Source organism: Neodiprion lecontei, chromosome 3 (genome assembly GCF_021901455.1).
Source record: "Neodiprion lecontei isolate iyNeoLeco1 chromosome 3, iyNeoLeco1.1, whole genome shotgun sequence".
Classification (NCBI taxonomy): Eukaryota; Metazoa; Arthropoda; class Insecta; order Hymenoptera; family Diprionidae; genus Neodiprion; species Neodiprion lecontei.
Window position 1 is genome coordinate 18,757,074 of NC_060262.1, and position 15,497 is coordinate 18,772,570.

The 15,497-nt window shown below is 36.1% G+C and overlaps 3 protein-coding genes across 6 annotated transcripts in view; all 3 read left to right on the forward strand.

Moving 5' to 3' along the window:
• The first annotated feature begins 334 nt into the window (after nt 1-334).
• On the forward strand, nt 335-3,137 carry LOC107222253 (polyubiquitin-A). Its single transcript, XM_015661524.2, has 2 exons — nt 335-490; nt 894-3,137. The coding sequence occupies exon 2, from the start codon at nt 900-902 to the stop codon at nt 2,958-2,960; it is 2,061 nt and encodes a 686-aa protein (XP_015517010.1). The 5' UTR covers nt 335-490; nt 894-899; the 3' UTR covers nt 2,961-3,137.
• A 138-nt stretch (nt 3,138-3,275) lies between these two features.
• On the forward strand, nt 3,276-5,316 carry LOC107222252. The gene is made up of 5 exons (XM_015661523.2): nt 3,276-3,932; nt 4,056-4,246; nt 4,324-4,434; nt 4,512-4,650; nt 4,751-5,316. Exons 1-5 carry the CDS (start codon nt 3,868-3,870, stop codon nt 5,067-5,069), a joined length of 825 nt encoding a protein of 274 aa, XP_015517009.2. The 5' UTR covers nt 3,276-3,867; the 3' UTR covers nt 5,070-5,316.
• A 1,478-nt stretch (nt 5,317-6,794) lies between these two features.
• The window catches only part of LOC107223975 (phospholipid-transporting ATPase ID), a 129,022-nt gene continuing 120,319 nt past the window's right edge, over nt 6,795-15,497 (forward strand). For 2 of the 4 annotated variants that reach the window (XM_046736012.1, XM_046736011.1), the window contains exon 1: nt 6,795-6,926. The gene's annotated coding sequence lies outside the window, so the exon portion shown is untranslated. The remainder of the gene's footprint in view (nt 6,927-15,497) is intronic. The other 2 variants (XM_046736014.1, XM_046736013.1) reach the window with 1 other exon arrangement.

Below are 15,497 nucleotides of genomic sequence, written 5' to 3' on the forward strand. Positions count from 1 at the left end.
TTTGTGCCTTATGGTGCCATCTGGTCTCCAGCAACGAAAGACCAATATCAAGAAAATGTAAAAAGAGTTTCGGTTACTCCGCTTATACTTTGTGAAATTCGCAGTGGTCAAACAAATATTTTAATCATAAAAACGAGCACGTTCCAGATACCGCATCAATTTAATGGTAGATAAGGTATTTTTACTCACAGTGAGCAAAGAATATTCTAGAGATCGCTTTGTTCCACAAACCAATGAGATTCGTCGACGTTAGTTCAAGGTACGTGACGCAGCTGAATTTCAGCCAATAGGAACGTCCGCGCAGGTTCGTTCGCACCAATCACGCGTTTCTTCTCCATTGGCTCGGGTGTCTATAAATGCCAGATGCAGGGTGGCCCAGATATTTAGTTACGAAGCTGACGCCGAGTTTGTACGAGCAGTCTATTCGAAGTCATTAATAGTGCAGTTTTTGCGTTGCATTTAATCGCGTTATTAATAAGTTTCACAACAGGTAAATATCAAATATCCGTTCAATTCCTTCCCCGAGTTTTTCTTTGGTGTGGAAAACTGTACTGCCTCCTTTGTTCACGGCTTTGTTTCACAACCGTCCTTTGTCGACATGTCGCCATTAGTTTTCCATCATTGATCAGAATCTGCAGGTCTCAAACCTAACGGTACTACTTCAACTCGTCACTATTATTACTGCGTTTAGTATTTCTTCACGGATTAAACTGATTTCCAAGTTTTTCCTATCAGCTCTCGAAAGTTTTAGATTTAATCGATTTTCGCCCTCAATTCCGTTGTTGCGCTGTCCGCCATTTTGTGAAAACTGCCAAACTTATTGATCCACGCCATCCACCCAGCACTCATCAATCAGACGACACCGTTCTTACATCGTGTTTTCGTCGTTTCAGATAAACATGCAGATTTTTGTCAAGACCTTGACGGGGAAGACCATCACCCTCGAAGTTGAAGCATCTGATACGATCGAAAATGTGAAGGCCAAGATTCAGGACAAAGAGGGAATTCCACCAGACCAGCAGAGATTGATCTTTGCAGGAAAACAGCTCGAAGATGGCCGCACCCTTTCCGATTATAACATCCAAAAGGAATCCACCCTCCATCTAGTCCTTCGTCTTCGCGGAGGTATGCAGATCTTCGTGAAGACCTTAACTGGCAAAACCATCACCCTTGAAGTTGAGGCTTCTGACACGATTGAAAATGTGAAAGCAAAGATCCAGGACAAAGAGGGAATCCCACCAGACCAGCAGAGATTAATCTTTGCCGGAAAACAGCTCGAGGATGGCCGCACTCTTTCCGATTATAACATCCAGAAGGAATCTACTCTTCATCTGGTCCTTCGTCTCCGCGGAGGTATGCAGATCTTCGTCAAGACCTTAACTGGCAAAACTATTACCCTTGAAGTAGAGGCTTCGGACACAATTGAAAACGTGAAGGCGAAAATTCAAGACAAGGAGGGAATCCCACCAGACCAGCAGAGGTTGATCTTTGCCGGCAAACAGCTTGAGGATGGCCGTACGCTTTCTGATTACAACATCCAGAAAGAATCAACTCTTCATCTTGTCCTTCGTCTCCGCGGAGGTATGCAAATCTTTGTCAAGACCCTAACTGGCAAAACCATCACGTTGGAAGTCGAGGCCTCCGACACTATTGAAAATGTAAAGGCAAAGATTCAAGACAAAGAGGGAATTCCTCCAGATCAGCAGCGTTTGATTTTCGCCGGCAAGCAGCTTGAAGACGGACGTACTTTGTCGGACTACAATATTCAAAAAGAATCCACCTTACATTTAGTTCTTCGACTGAGAGGTGGAATGCAAATTTTCGTTAAGACTCTCACTGGCAAAACCATCACGTTGGAAGTTGAGGCCTCCGACACTATTGAAAATGTAAAGGCGAAAATTCAAGACAAGGAGGGAATTCCTCCAGACCAGCAGCGTTTGATCTTTGCTGGCAAGCAGCTTGAAGACGGACGGACCTTATCAGACTACAATATCCAGAAAGAATCTACTCTTCACTTGGTTCTCCGACTACGTGGTGGGATGCAAATTTTTGTCAAAACATTAACTGGAAAGACAATCACTTTGGAGGTTGAGGCTTCGGACACTATTGAGAATGTGAAGGCTAAAATTCAGGACAAAGAGGGAATTCCTCCAGACCAGCAGCGTTTGATCTTTGCTGGAAAACAACTCGAAGATGGCCGCACTCTTTCGGACTACAACATCCAAAAAGAATCCACCCTGCACCTTGTCCTTCGGCTGCGAGGAGGGATGCAAATTTTTGTGAAGACTCTTACTGGCAAAACCATTACCTTGGAAGTCGAGGCCTCCGACACAATTGAGAACGTAAAAGCAAAAATCCAAGACAAAGAAGGCATTCCACCAGACCAACAGCGACTCATCTTTGCTGGAAAGCAGCTTGAAGATGGACGAACCTTGTCTGACTACAACATTCAAAAGGAATCAACCTTACATCTGGTTTTAAGGCTGCGTGGAGGTATGCAAATTTTTGTCAAAACTCTTACTGGAAAGACAATTACTTTGGAAGTCGAGGCATCTGATACAATAGAGAACGTGAAAGCAAAAATTCAAGACAAGGAGGGAATCCCACCAGACCAGCAGAGATTAATTTTTGCTGGAAAACAGCTGGAAGATGGGCGTACTCTTTCCGACTATAATATTCAAAAGGAGTCCACCCTTCATCTAGTTCTCCGACTACGTGGCGGTATGCAGATCTTTGTCAAAACCTTGACCGGCAAAACTATCACCTTGGAGGTTGAGGCGTCTGACACAATTGAAAATGTCAAGGCCAAAATCCAAGACAAAGAAGGAATTCCTCCAGACCAGCAGAGGTTAATATTCGCAGGGAAACAGCTGGAAGATGGGCGTACCCTTTCAGACTACAACATTCAGAAGGAGTCTACTCTTCATCTGGTTCTTCGGCTCCGTGGTGGATCTCTCTAAAGTCAAGCTGGAAAATTCCAATATCTGATCTCGCTGATATGATCTAAATGAAAAATTGATAGTATTGATAGCGTTATTGAATTTTTTTTACTTTACCCAATAATAGTGCTTTCACCAAAATGTGATAATATTGATTTATGCTTCAGCATCTAATAAAGAATTCAGTTTAAAATGTGACTATTATGCATTCATTCCTTCCCTACTGAACTCTTAATACTTACTGTTGTTTTCATTTCAGTATTTGGTTTCCTTTTTTTTATTGTATATAAACTGATTTTTATTTTTCGCTTATTCAATAAACTGAGTAATACATCAAGTACAGGTCGTTTGATTTACATGGTATTATTATTTATTATTGATGAGCATCAAGTTGATGACATGAAGCTACTCATTTTTAGGATTAAGATTGTCATTTACTACTTTGATTGACTGACATATTCATTAATTAATTCAAATATACTCATACTTTGGAAACTCAACTCTTGAAAACTCAGTGGAGAAATTGCAAAATATAGATTTCCGTTGACTTTATATTATCTCTAATCAACGATATAGGTTTCGACGAATGCTCATAACTTCGATAACTGCAACATCGGGAATATTGATTAGGGATTTCGGTGCTATTTTATTCCAACATCGAATAACAATTAAAACATGGTGTCAAATTTTTAAGCTCCAAATTTTATTTTTATACGAACTCGATCGATTGCCGCGTTTGAACCACAGACAATTATACCAAGTGAGACGGAAGAAGACATGCAGTCTCCTAAGAAATTGATTGGTCGTTGCAGGGAGAACTAGAGGGCTATAGACATCATCACGGCGAAGTGTTTGATACGAAGACAGTTTTGATAGTATTTTATACACAGTCTGATGCACTTTTTTTTTAAAGAAAAAATCGTAAAATATGGTGTACACTTGTTTTGTGTGCAAGAGGCGAGGGGATCGAGGACCTCGAAGATCTTTCCATAAGTAAGTGCATAAAATGTGAAAGTAAGGTTTGGTTCTTGTATATGAATATAAAAGGATTAACAACTTAAGATAAAAATTAATCAAAATCACAGGGTTGAAAGTGTAATTTTTTAAATACTTCAGATTTCCTTCAAACAAAGTTCAAAGGCAACAATGGTTAGACAACATTGGAAAAAGCGACATGGTTGTAGGAAGTCGAACAACAATATGCTCGTTGCATTTTGAAAACAGCTGTTTTCGTTATGGGTTAGTCCGTGGTAAACGATTATTGAAAGAATGTAGTCTACCAACTTTATATTTATCAACAAATAAAGGTAATTACATGCTTTGTCAACTGTGTGACTTAGACGACATAATATATACGTTGTCAACTTATATTTGTGTATCGCAGATTTTTGGATCGAAGAAAAAATCGAGGATGATTCTATGACTTCAGTTAAATCCAACACTTGCGCTACTTTGGCCAAAACTATTGCATCGTCGTTGTCAGATGAAAATGAAGGTGGTTAAATGGTTCGTCAAATGTGTGACTCGTGTGAAAAAGTATATACATTTTTAATTCATATTAGTGTATCGCAGATTTCTGGATCAACGAAGAAATTGAGGATGATTCTATGATTTCACGATCAGTTGAACCCGATGCTTACGCTACTTCAGCCAAAATCATTGTGCCGTCGTTATCAGATAAAACTTCTATCAGCAGATTGGCCATCAAACGGTATTAGTTGAATATAACATCTTTCAGCGATTAGTAAGAATACGATACTTGTGACTAAGACTTTTTACAATTGAGCTAATTTTTTTTTTTTGAACCACAGATCTGGAAAAACCATAGAGGGTGGAATCCCAATCCTAAACAAATTTTTGAACAGTATGACTCGGGAAAGATCTATTCAAAGTCATTTGAGCAATACTACTGATGCAAACATCCTACAGGATCTATTGAATCAAAGGAATGCAGAAATATTATCATTACACCGACAAGTGAAGAGAATGCAGAGAAAAACATTAAGTTTGAAAGCTGATAATAATAATTTGAGACGGAAAATGAAGCGCCTTGAAAATGAAATCAAGCCACTGAGAAAAAGTGTGATTATTACGCAACAAGTATCAAAAAATAAAAATGCCATGCAATAAATAAAAATTTCACATGATTTATTATTTCACGGCTATTGCTGTAGAATTATTTTTTTAAATATAGTGTTGAATAAATTGTAGCTGCCCCAGTATGCAAAATACAGAGGTAACAAATTATTATGCTTACTGGATTCAGGGTGTGTGGTCGTTCCAAATTTATTCCGTATCCATATATGGTAAATAAAATGAATTATCAATAGAACAATCATAGAAAAGTCGGTGAATTTTGTCAAATTAATAATTATAAATAGAAAAATCATAGAAAAGTCAGTAAATTTTGTCAAATTAATAATTATCAATAGAAAAATCATAGAAAAATTGGTGAATTTCGTCAAATTTCTAAAAAAACTAAAATTTGAAAGTCAAAATTTCACAGTTTCAAAAGTACGAGCGAATTAATTGTCATAGCTGTGTATGCGTGTTTCAGTTACGAATGAAAAAGTTGAATAGAAGTAAAGTAAAAAGACTTAATAATAATTCCGTTTATTCATACATTTTCATGTTTTTGAACTTACACCTTACATTCATTTATTTTACTTTGCAATAATTTGGTATTTCTACAAATATATTTATGCATCCATATCTTTACTTTTTACTTATACAATCTTCATATTTTATCTTTCAATCTTAATTCTACTCTGATACTTTATTTTCGAATATGTTACATAAACTTGTAGCAATTCATCATGTCTTTTTTGTTCATTATTTTAATTTTCTAAGATACAAAATATCTGAAAAATTACAATTTTTAATGCGGAAAACATGGAGAAGTTGAGTAATTTTAAAATTCAAAAGTAGTGACAGTCATGCCTTAGCTTACTATTGCCAGGTCAAGTAGTGAAGACAGAACCACTCTGATGGAAATTGTGTTGCACCAGATAATATTTGCCTTTTAAAAATGGGTAGAGGTGTCAAAAAACACATAGTAGCCAAGAAAAAGAGGACTTCCGGCAACAGGAGTGCAAAGTCGAATAATTTAAATCGTACTGAAAAAGCGTACGAAAACTTGCAATAACTACAATTTTGGCAAAGATGAAGTTATAAACTAACACACAATCATGTCATGAGAAGTTGAAAACATTTTATTCAACAATAGTATTACCAATACTCCGAAATCTGTACAAAAAACATCGAAATTTCTTCGTTATAATCGAGCATAATTATATTATTTCTCCTGTCCACAAAAATTTGTACTTAAATACGCGGAGAACGTTGTTGTTTTATTATATCAGGATTTGTAACCAAAATGGTTTAAAAATAATTCAATGTTTAAGCACCATGGGTAATATCAACTTATCAATATGGTGCTGAAAACATAAGTCTCGATTCTTTGGTTATTACACCATCATTAAACGCGCATTTTTCATCTTCAAATGTTTCCTGTAAATTGAAATGATGAGTGAAATATGCTCGATCAGAAAAATAACAGACCCTAGAGATGTAAGTAGCAATTTATTTTTGATATGACGTCACACTCTCTGACGTAGCTGCAACTCAACCGAACAGACAAGCTGTACGTAGGAAGCCAAATAACAAAAAATAAATAGTTCCCTACCATACCGGTGCTGTTACAGGTGGTTGCATTATCAATTGCAAAGATAGCCAATCGCGTCATCGACGACGTTGAGGCGGCGGCACGCTGCAAACAAGTTCCAAAATTCTCAAACAGATAGCGCCAGAAGTACCGGGTTAGTGGAACGCTGGATGCATGTATACACGGCCCTAAGTTTACGGGCAGCTGAAGTGTAATACGGACCAGTAAACAATATGGCTGGTGTATTTTTGTGCGTGGGTTATGTTGTCAGTGATGTACTTTCAAAGTGCCTAGCATGTGGCAAATAGAAACAGCTGCAGCTGGTAAGTAACGTAGTATTTATAATTCTCAATGAGATCTCTATCTCGGAACCGGCAAAAAACATTTATGCCATTTATTTGACTCGAGATCTTGAACGATCTATGTATTCGCACGTTTCGCCTGTTGCCTATTGCAGATATCTGCAGCGGCGATTCACGCAGGATAGGCTGAATGCCAAGTGTCTTATAATACTTACATTAAAACTAATTTCATATCCTGCTACCTTCCGCCGCAATTGGATCTGGCAATTCCGTCGCACGTATTTGTGGCAGTTTCATAATGCGTGGTTGAAAATATGCCTTGACTGCAACGATCTCGATCGATTTTATACCCGCAACAATCCGCGTGGTGAATATTTTTTTTAAAGTTTGTTCGATTACACGTATAGTCAGCTTTATTATTATTTGCGAATATTAATCATTAAAAGATTGGTCACAGGTCAAAGTATGACCGATTCATGATTATTTCGATAAGTTGCACCGATCGTGTCTTGTATCAACGTATCGTGGGCGAATGGTGACTCGCGCGTGTAGTTGCACCGAGTAGTTAACGGAAGAATTCAAAGACGGTTACCCTTGGGCGAATTTTCGTGACCTGTACTCTGATGGTAAGTGATCCTAGGTGCGCCTGGGGTTATAAGAAACCGTGTTAGCGATCTGGGAGCATTTTTTTTATTGGTACGAGCCGTTTAACACGCAATTCCACAAGACAGACAAAACCACATTAAGGTAAGCCGTCTTATTAATCGAACGTGTCAGTCGCTTGCCTACCGGGATTTTACGATCGAGATCCAAGGAGTATGCGTTCAACTTGGGATAGTTGAAAGTCGAGTACTATTAGCTTTCGTATTGAGGTCACGGATTAACGGCCGTACGATTCGACTGTTTCAAATATGATAAATATGCAACCCGTGTTTGATTGCATGTTGCCCAAATGCGCGCGGATGATTCAAATTGTGTTTTTTAGGTGTCTATATAAACGTAGGGAATATATGTGTTGAAATATGCATGCGCATAGTGAGTACGGCGACAAGCCAGCTGGGACAACAAACTTCTAGTCATTGAAAAATTCCACCAGTTAGCATGCGTCTGTTACGTACGTTAAGCTGCAAAACTAGTGCATCATATGTAGACTCTGACATTTTTAGCATAAAAATCGTTTTACCGGTTGGGTCGTACCACGTAGAATAAACTAAACGAAGCTCAAATTAAACCTTGACATTTGCGATATTGACTATAACATGTGATAAGAATATCATGTTGTCCTCCACGAATTACCTCGACCAAAAATATTTCGAGCGAAAGTCGGAGAAATTGTAATAACACATATTTAAAATGCCGTGATTTTGCGTTGGTATTATGCTATGTTCATAAAATTAGTCGGAAAAAATATAAGACTGTGTGTATTTCTGTAAACTTGACACCCAGTTTTGCAAAAAATTAATTTTTTATGGGAGGCCTTGAACGAACCCCCTCAAAGTGTTCTAGAGTTCTTCGGAATTCTCGAACATAGTTTTGGCCGACAAAGCTTTGGAAAATGGTTCTAAAAAAAGCGGTGCAACCTTGAGGAATACCTCATTTTTGAAAGAAGAAAAACGATTTTTTTTACGCGTTTTGAATAATAATCGAATAGTTCGATACTTACATACTCAGAATACGTGCAATAGTTCTGATTGTTCGAAATAGCAAAAAATCACGTGAAAATCGGTATCGCATTTTTGCAAAATCGTTAATTGTTATAGTGAAAAATATAGCCTCTTCGTTGCATATGACGAGAATTAATTCCGACCAAGGGATTCTGATAAGAGTTTTGAGTAGTTTCGCAAGAGTTCCAATAGTGCAAGTGACCGAAATGATTTTTTGTATGGTCGGATCGAAGCGTTCTTCGAATTTGTTATTTGGCTTACGATCACAGGTTAAATTCTGCGGTCTACATTTTTTTATTTTATTTTTTTTGAGAACGTCCCTTTAGTTTCTGTCTTCTTATGCGAATATTCACGTACAACCAGCAACAACACCCTTATGACTTCGTCATATTAAGAGAGGCAATTTTAATGTCATATAATTGTTGTTTACTTGTAAACGTATGTGTATAATTTTCTGCTGTACTTTATTAAATGGTTTAACCCTCCTTGTATAATAACGATCCAGATTGGATCAAAATTGATTTTTAAATTATTAATATCGTTATTACAGGAAAAACTTAATGCACCGCGAAATCAAATCTAGTTACACTAAGTTAACGAAGTATCGAAAAAAATTATTATTTTTCGAGATCAGAATATGATTTGGTACACATTCTTCTTTTTCAAAGAAGAAATCATTCTTTGTAACTTAGTACCTACAGAATTTTTCGAATTTTTTTTTACTCTACGCTTTAGTTAAATTCGGGTTTAGATGATATTGATCAGTTTCGTATATCTTTTGTAATTCAAGTTCAAACCAATATCATAGTACTTCCTACATTAGACCGATTACTTCATCTAATTTTTCCACCACGAATTCAACATTTGGCATGTACTCCCAAGACGTACCAAGTTCCAATTATCCTTCAGGTCCGAAAGGGTTGTATAATATTACACCATGCACAACCCGAAAATTTATTCTATTAAATCGTTATATTCAGGCAATCCGTTCTTAGCCTGAAAATTTATTATCCGTCGCTCTCCAGTATGCCTAGAATCAAGAGGAGGGTGCCTTTTATTACTTCGACTCAAGCTCAATCAAAAATTTCGGCTGCTGTTACAACGACCGAGTTCCGATAATAAGTTATTTTGGTATTTGAACGAAACCTTAGAAGTGACGCAATGGTACATTATCGGGACTCGGATTTAGTTGCAGAAATTTTAGTTCTTGATCAGATATATCAAAGACCTTACTGCCACAAGGACGTATATCCAACTTTGAAACGTAACTCCCTCATAAGTAGAAAATCAGGAGCTCTTCAATCAGAAGAGTGAGCAGATGGGCGTAAACCGTATTACTTTACTCTTGATACTGTTAAAAAAGTGTATGCTCGTTTTTGAAAAATGTTGCGAGATACGCCTTTTTGGATTGAAAACGAAACGGTCACTTCCTGTTAGCTGTAAAGACGGCAAACTTTTTATCGTGAAAAAGAACACCATGCGATCAGTTTTAAAGATTAAAGTAGATTTTTAATCTTGGTTGGCCATCGGGCGTTGTACGCGTACAACAAATTACAAATATTTACTATTGGAAACCGGAAGGCTCCTGAACGACTTCAAATCAGAGCATCTGGCATTTTGTTGAAACAATTTTTTTCTTCTCCGGTGAATTTTTCTGGGCTGGATCTCCGATGGGGTTGTTCTACGGGGATTGTTTCCAACGCGCATGGAATGTTTCTAACTCTAGCTCCTATTTCGTATATCTAATCGAAAAAATGACTGAGAGGCTCGTGTAGCTATAGGCGAAATCACGAAATCAGATGCACGTACGAAGACGTATCAATTAAAGTCAAAGGTAATTTTCTTTTGTTTGTAATTTTCAGGGAGACAAATGATTCATGGCACGTTGCGTATCAGCTATTTCGTTTCGGTCACGAGTTTCATAAACAAGACAGTGGCAAACTAATTGGAGAAAGAAAACTCGAGAGTCGTGCGCGCGAGACAACAACGTCAAGGGTGGGCTTTTGTCGTATTCCTCGTTAAAATCTAGCGTGACTCCGGAGTTGACTCCACTAATTTCGTTATTATAAAAACTCATCCTCGAATGAGCTGCGTGAAATTCGTTATAAAACTATATTCTCTACTCGTGTGCTAAGTCGCAATTTCATTTTATATTTTCCGTGGAATCGATCAGTTTTTCTAATGTAATGTCTTTCGTGGACTTCGCCATGAAAACTGAATTTGACCTCCGCAGTAACGCCGCACTCCAAGTGTAAAGTGTTCTTGAGGAAAATTTCATTTGTTATGTTCATTTTTTAGTTAAATAAGACTTTAACATCAATTTATTTTTGCACAAGCATTACATTTTCGCAACAGTTACAAGAAAATATGATAACAGTGATGACAATGAGAAAGAATAGTAACGGATACTAGATTTTCCGGTAACGGCTAGAAAACTGATTTTCATTTTCTACCTAGGACTATATTTTTCGATTGTGGTAAAAAATGAAAACAGTTGAGGACTGAGCGGCAAACGGAACTAAAAAGTTCTCTCACAATCAGTGTATGCTAAATTTAAACCGGCGTCTTTTACCTGGGGCGATCATTGTACAGATAATATTTAGTAATTTGTGTCGACGGTTGTCGAGATGTTTGTTTTTCGCCGAATTTGTATTATTGTAAGTGGCAGTACAGCTGGTATCTAATATCACCATACATACACCTGCCAGGTATGTACGCCGTCCTAACTAAACGTCAAATCAAACAGGTAGTTGGATACAAAAAAACAAAAAAGAAATTTGATAAAGTGCTACATAATATTCCAAAGAAATAAGCGTTATTTGCACTATTAACATATAATTATAGCTATTCGTCAGAATACATAAATTTGTACAGAAGACATGACGCGGGACTGGATTCTGTGGAAAAAAACGTCTCATGGAATTTTCCGATCAAATACTTTTGGTGAAAGTGAAACCTCGTTTAACCGGGGTCAACTTATCTAAGCGGCAAAGACACGACGTAAAAATAGTATTTTAATACAAAATTGTGTAAATTTTAGATTTAATTATCGCATACCATAAAAAAGGTATCCGTATACAGGAGTGGACTTGAAAACTAACCTATTACTAAAATTTACCCAACTAAACGCAATTTATTCACAGTAAAATTATTTTTCCTGTTATCTTTTCGTTAACGAAAAACATCATAGAAAAACAAAAAAAACATGCCATTTTAATTAATTAAAATTTTTTTTTTAAATTCCTTACTTCATTACACATAATATTTTATAATGTATTCTATTTATAGTTTTTCCTTAATAGTAATTCAATTTTTTACTTTTGAATATTTAAAATTTCTCTTCCTCCTCCTCCAGTAAATTAAAAACATTTATTGCTACATATATACTTATAGTTTTTCGCACGAACGCTTATCTCATATTTAGCCATTTGTTTCTGGTATTACTATTACTCTTGTCATACTCATTTCTCAAACAGTGGTATTCGCTCATAATCGCATCCAGTTTATAATTTTGTTTAATTGTAGCAAACTGACGTGCGTGTCCTCTAGGAATAATGATAATCGGGATTCTATTTGTGTCATTTTTTAACGGTTGTATTAAGTTCTACGCACCCTCCCACGCAATATTCAACGTCATAATATTTTGTGCCTTAGGTAAAAAAAATTTTGTTCACGTATACGTTTGATTTTATTTAAACCATCGCGGAGTTTATCGGGACAGACAAGCAGACCGATAGTCGGATCGACATTTTTTTAAATTTTCTTACTAACCCGTGTTTTGGATACCTAGAGGTCCAAGAACTTAAAGATTCATTGAAATTGGAAAAAGTTGTTTTCGACCGAAGTCGATACTCTTCTTATAATATCACCATAGGCGATGAAAAGTAAAAACGCACGAAATGGTAAAAGATGAATTTATCGAAAAAGTCAAAAAACGAACAAAACGAACACACTTTTATCAGACATTATTACGGTATTATATATTTTGATATCTAAGTGTGTCAGAATTGCATAATTATCATTCAAACAACACTTTGCACATAGTGTATTAATTTTCATTTATACCATACGAAACAAAAACGCGTTGTGCAAATTCTTAAAAATTTAACCGGTAATTGAGTATATTTAAGTAGAATAATTAATTTTCGTGCAGGAAAAACGTTTGTACACCCCACCGTAATTACGCCCTTTAAAAAATATTGCCCGGACATTTTACGAGTGACAGTTGAATTATTTGTCGTAAAACACATTGTTCCGCTTGGCGAAGTCCAATCGACGGATGAACTTACGTATCTCGATTATAATACCATGTCTCGCTGGTCGCTATTGCACTACGCGCATATAATTAGTGATAACGCATCGATTATGTTGCCGTATGCGTATATATTGCAAAATTACCAACAATCACGTGACCTGGATTGCACTACGTATACCTAGATGTGAAATGGATATAATTTCATAGCTGCTTATACGTGGAATGATGAATACTTAATGACACAAGTTTCGTGAACATGTACGTTGTTATTTGCATTATTCAGCAAACCTTTGTGTTATGCTATAACTAGGTATATGCGTGCCACGTGACGATTAGATCGGAATATCGCTAGATGGCAATTAAATATGATCCTCGTTATGTCTTGATTTTCAACGTGTTCCACGTCGAGGAGGCTGGATGGCCAAAAATTCATACGCTGTATTAATTTTATGAAGAGGAAACTCTGCGTTGTGCATTTGTAAAATTATTTTATTGGTGAGATGTGAAGATCTCTTTCAAATAAAAAAAATAAAAAACACTTGACTTATCAACAACAGCTTAGACGCGTGTCTTTGCTTTGTTTAAAATTATTTAAAAATTATCCATTTATTAAACTCTTTGATTTCACTCTACGATATATCGTTTTATTCGGAAGACTATTTTGAACAAGTTCAGTGCTATTGAATTCAGAGCCAAAAATGTAAATAATATGAAAATGTTTCGTTTAGATAAAAAATGTCACCTTTTATAAAGTCTATTGCAATTCCCGACATGTTCTCGTTTCAAGCACGTTCAACGAATCAGTTTTTTTTCTGTAAAAAAAACTTTGCAGCTGCCGAACTATCTTTCATACGAAGAAATCGATTTGGAGATCAAATTTCGAGATTATATAAAAAAAAAAAAAAAAAACTTTATTTCTTGAGAAAAAAATGTGTTTTGTCGCGGTTTCTGAGGATTCGACCTAAAACGGCATTCATAGTCGGGAAAATCAGATTTTTCTGTATCGAAAATCATCCGGATTATATTTTCTTCTGACATAAGGATACGACCAAAATTCTAATGCGTAAATCTCCTAGCGGGTTCGAAACCAAATTCAAATACGTGAAATTAATGTTTTAGTTTTTCAAAATTGTCCAAAAAATTTTCACAATTATTAGGAAAAATTTCAGAATTTTTGCTAAATTGTTCTGAATTTTTAAAAAGTGAAATACTCAATCACTTTCTATCAAAGTCAAGCATCAATCGCCATTGCTTGAAAAAACTACGAGTCATGAAGCGTCTCAAAAAAGTAATCAAACTTTGGGGATTAATGTCTTGTCTCAGCAAAAAATGCTCGCGTACTTCACTTCTTGAAAATTTTGGAGAAGAAACATTTTTTTTTACGATTTTGAATTTATCTTCAAACTCGCTATCAGTCAGTCATAGTCAATATTATATACGTGTTCCCTGTCTAAAATAACGAACAAAAAAAAATTTAGAAAGTGACGCAATTCACAAATCGACCCGTATCAGCATTATCTTTCCCCCCTTAAAATCCTCCAGGTTTTGTACGAAACTTTTTCTTGTATCTCTTCTAGTTTTCGAGATACTCGCATGAGGCGATAAGAAAATACCACCCTGTGTATGAGGTATTCCATGCCAACTGAGAAGACATTTTCCCTGACCCCCGCCAATTTGCTTCATTATTTTTTATATGATTCTACAACCTAAAAACAGCACTCATCATTTTTTTCAGATCTTTCGTCCCAACCATTCTTTTTTAAAAAATGTTACAAACCCTTTTATGGTCCTAAAAAAAAACGCCATTTTTTATTTTTTTACAAAAATTAACGTAATTTCTAGTTCCGAAAACAAACATTTTGACCCATAGTTCAGAGTGGAGAATTGATTTTTTTTTATTTTTTAAATAATTTTTTAGAGGAATAATTTTTCTTATATTGTACGTATACAAAACATATGTTATGCTTGTAACATTTTTTTAAAAATAATGGTTGGGACGAAAAATCTGAAAAAAATGGTGAGTGCTTTTCTTAGGTTGTGGAATCATATAAAAAATAATAAAGCAAATTGGCGGGGGTCAGGGAAAATATCCTCTCAGTTGGCATGGAATACACGCGCCCACTCTCTCTCAGTCTCTCTCTCTCTCTCTCTCTTTTTTCCCCTCATACTCGCTTCTCGTACGTTCCACTCACTCTTGCGTATTCGCCTCGTAGACTTCCCTCTTTACCTCTATCCCACTCACTTTTACTTTCGGCTTGGAGTTGGCATCCCTGACCTCACGCACATCGTACAACGTAGAAAGTAGTACCTTATATAATGCAAAAACTGTAACTAATTGAAATTGATAAAATTTATAAACGATCGTTCGAACGTAACGAAAGCCATGCTTCGATGGCCATTCGCCTCGAATATCGATGATTTGTTGCTTAACTAAATACGTTATGGATTGCTCGTTGAACAGTTAGTTTAATATTTTTTTACCCGCGCAGAAATATAAACTAATTAAGTAGACTTTGCAAATGCTCGACACTACCGCTAACAAGTAAAAAAAAAAAAAAACAACGCCGGAAAACGTTCCCCTACGGACTCGAGTTAATAAATGAAATTTAAGATCTGCAATTTTGACAAGGATTTAAGAGAGTTCGAAATTATTCATTGGCCAAGAGCCTTGTA

What these genes read in the sequence shown, in the direction of transcription:
- LOC107222253 (XM_015661524.2), top strand. Translation starts at nt 900, where the DNA reads ATGCAGATTTTTGTCAAGACCTTGACGGGGAAGACCATCACCCTCGAA.
- LOC107222252 (XM_015661523.2), top strand. Translation starts at nt 3,868, where the DNA reads ATGGTGTACACTTGTTTTGTGTGCAAGAGGCGAGGGGATCGAGGACCT. An exon ending in ATATTTATCAACAAATAAAG is followed by an intron (nt 4,247 to 4,323) that starts GTAATTACATGC and finishes TGTGTATCGCAG; the next exon opens with ATTTTTGGATCGAAGAAAAA. An exon ending in AGCAGATTGGCCATCAAACG is followed by an intron (nt 4,651 to 4,750) that starts GTATTAGTTGAA and finishes TTTGAACCACAG; the next exon opens with ATCTGGAAAAACCATAGAGG.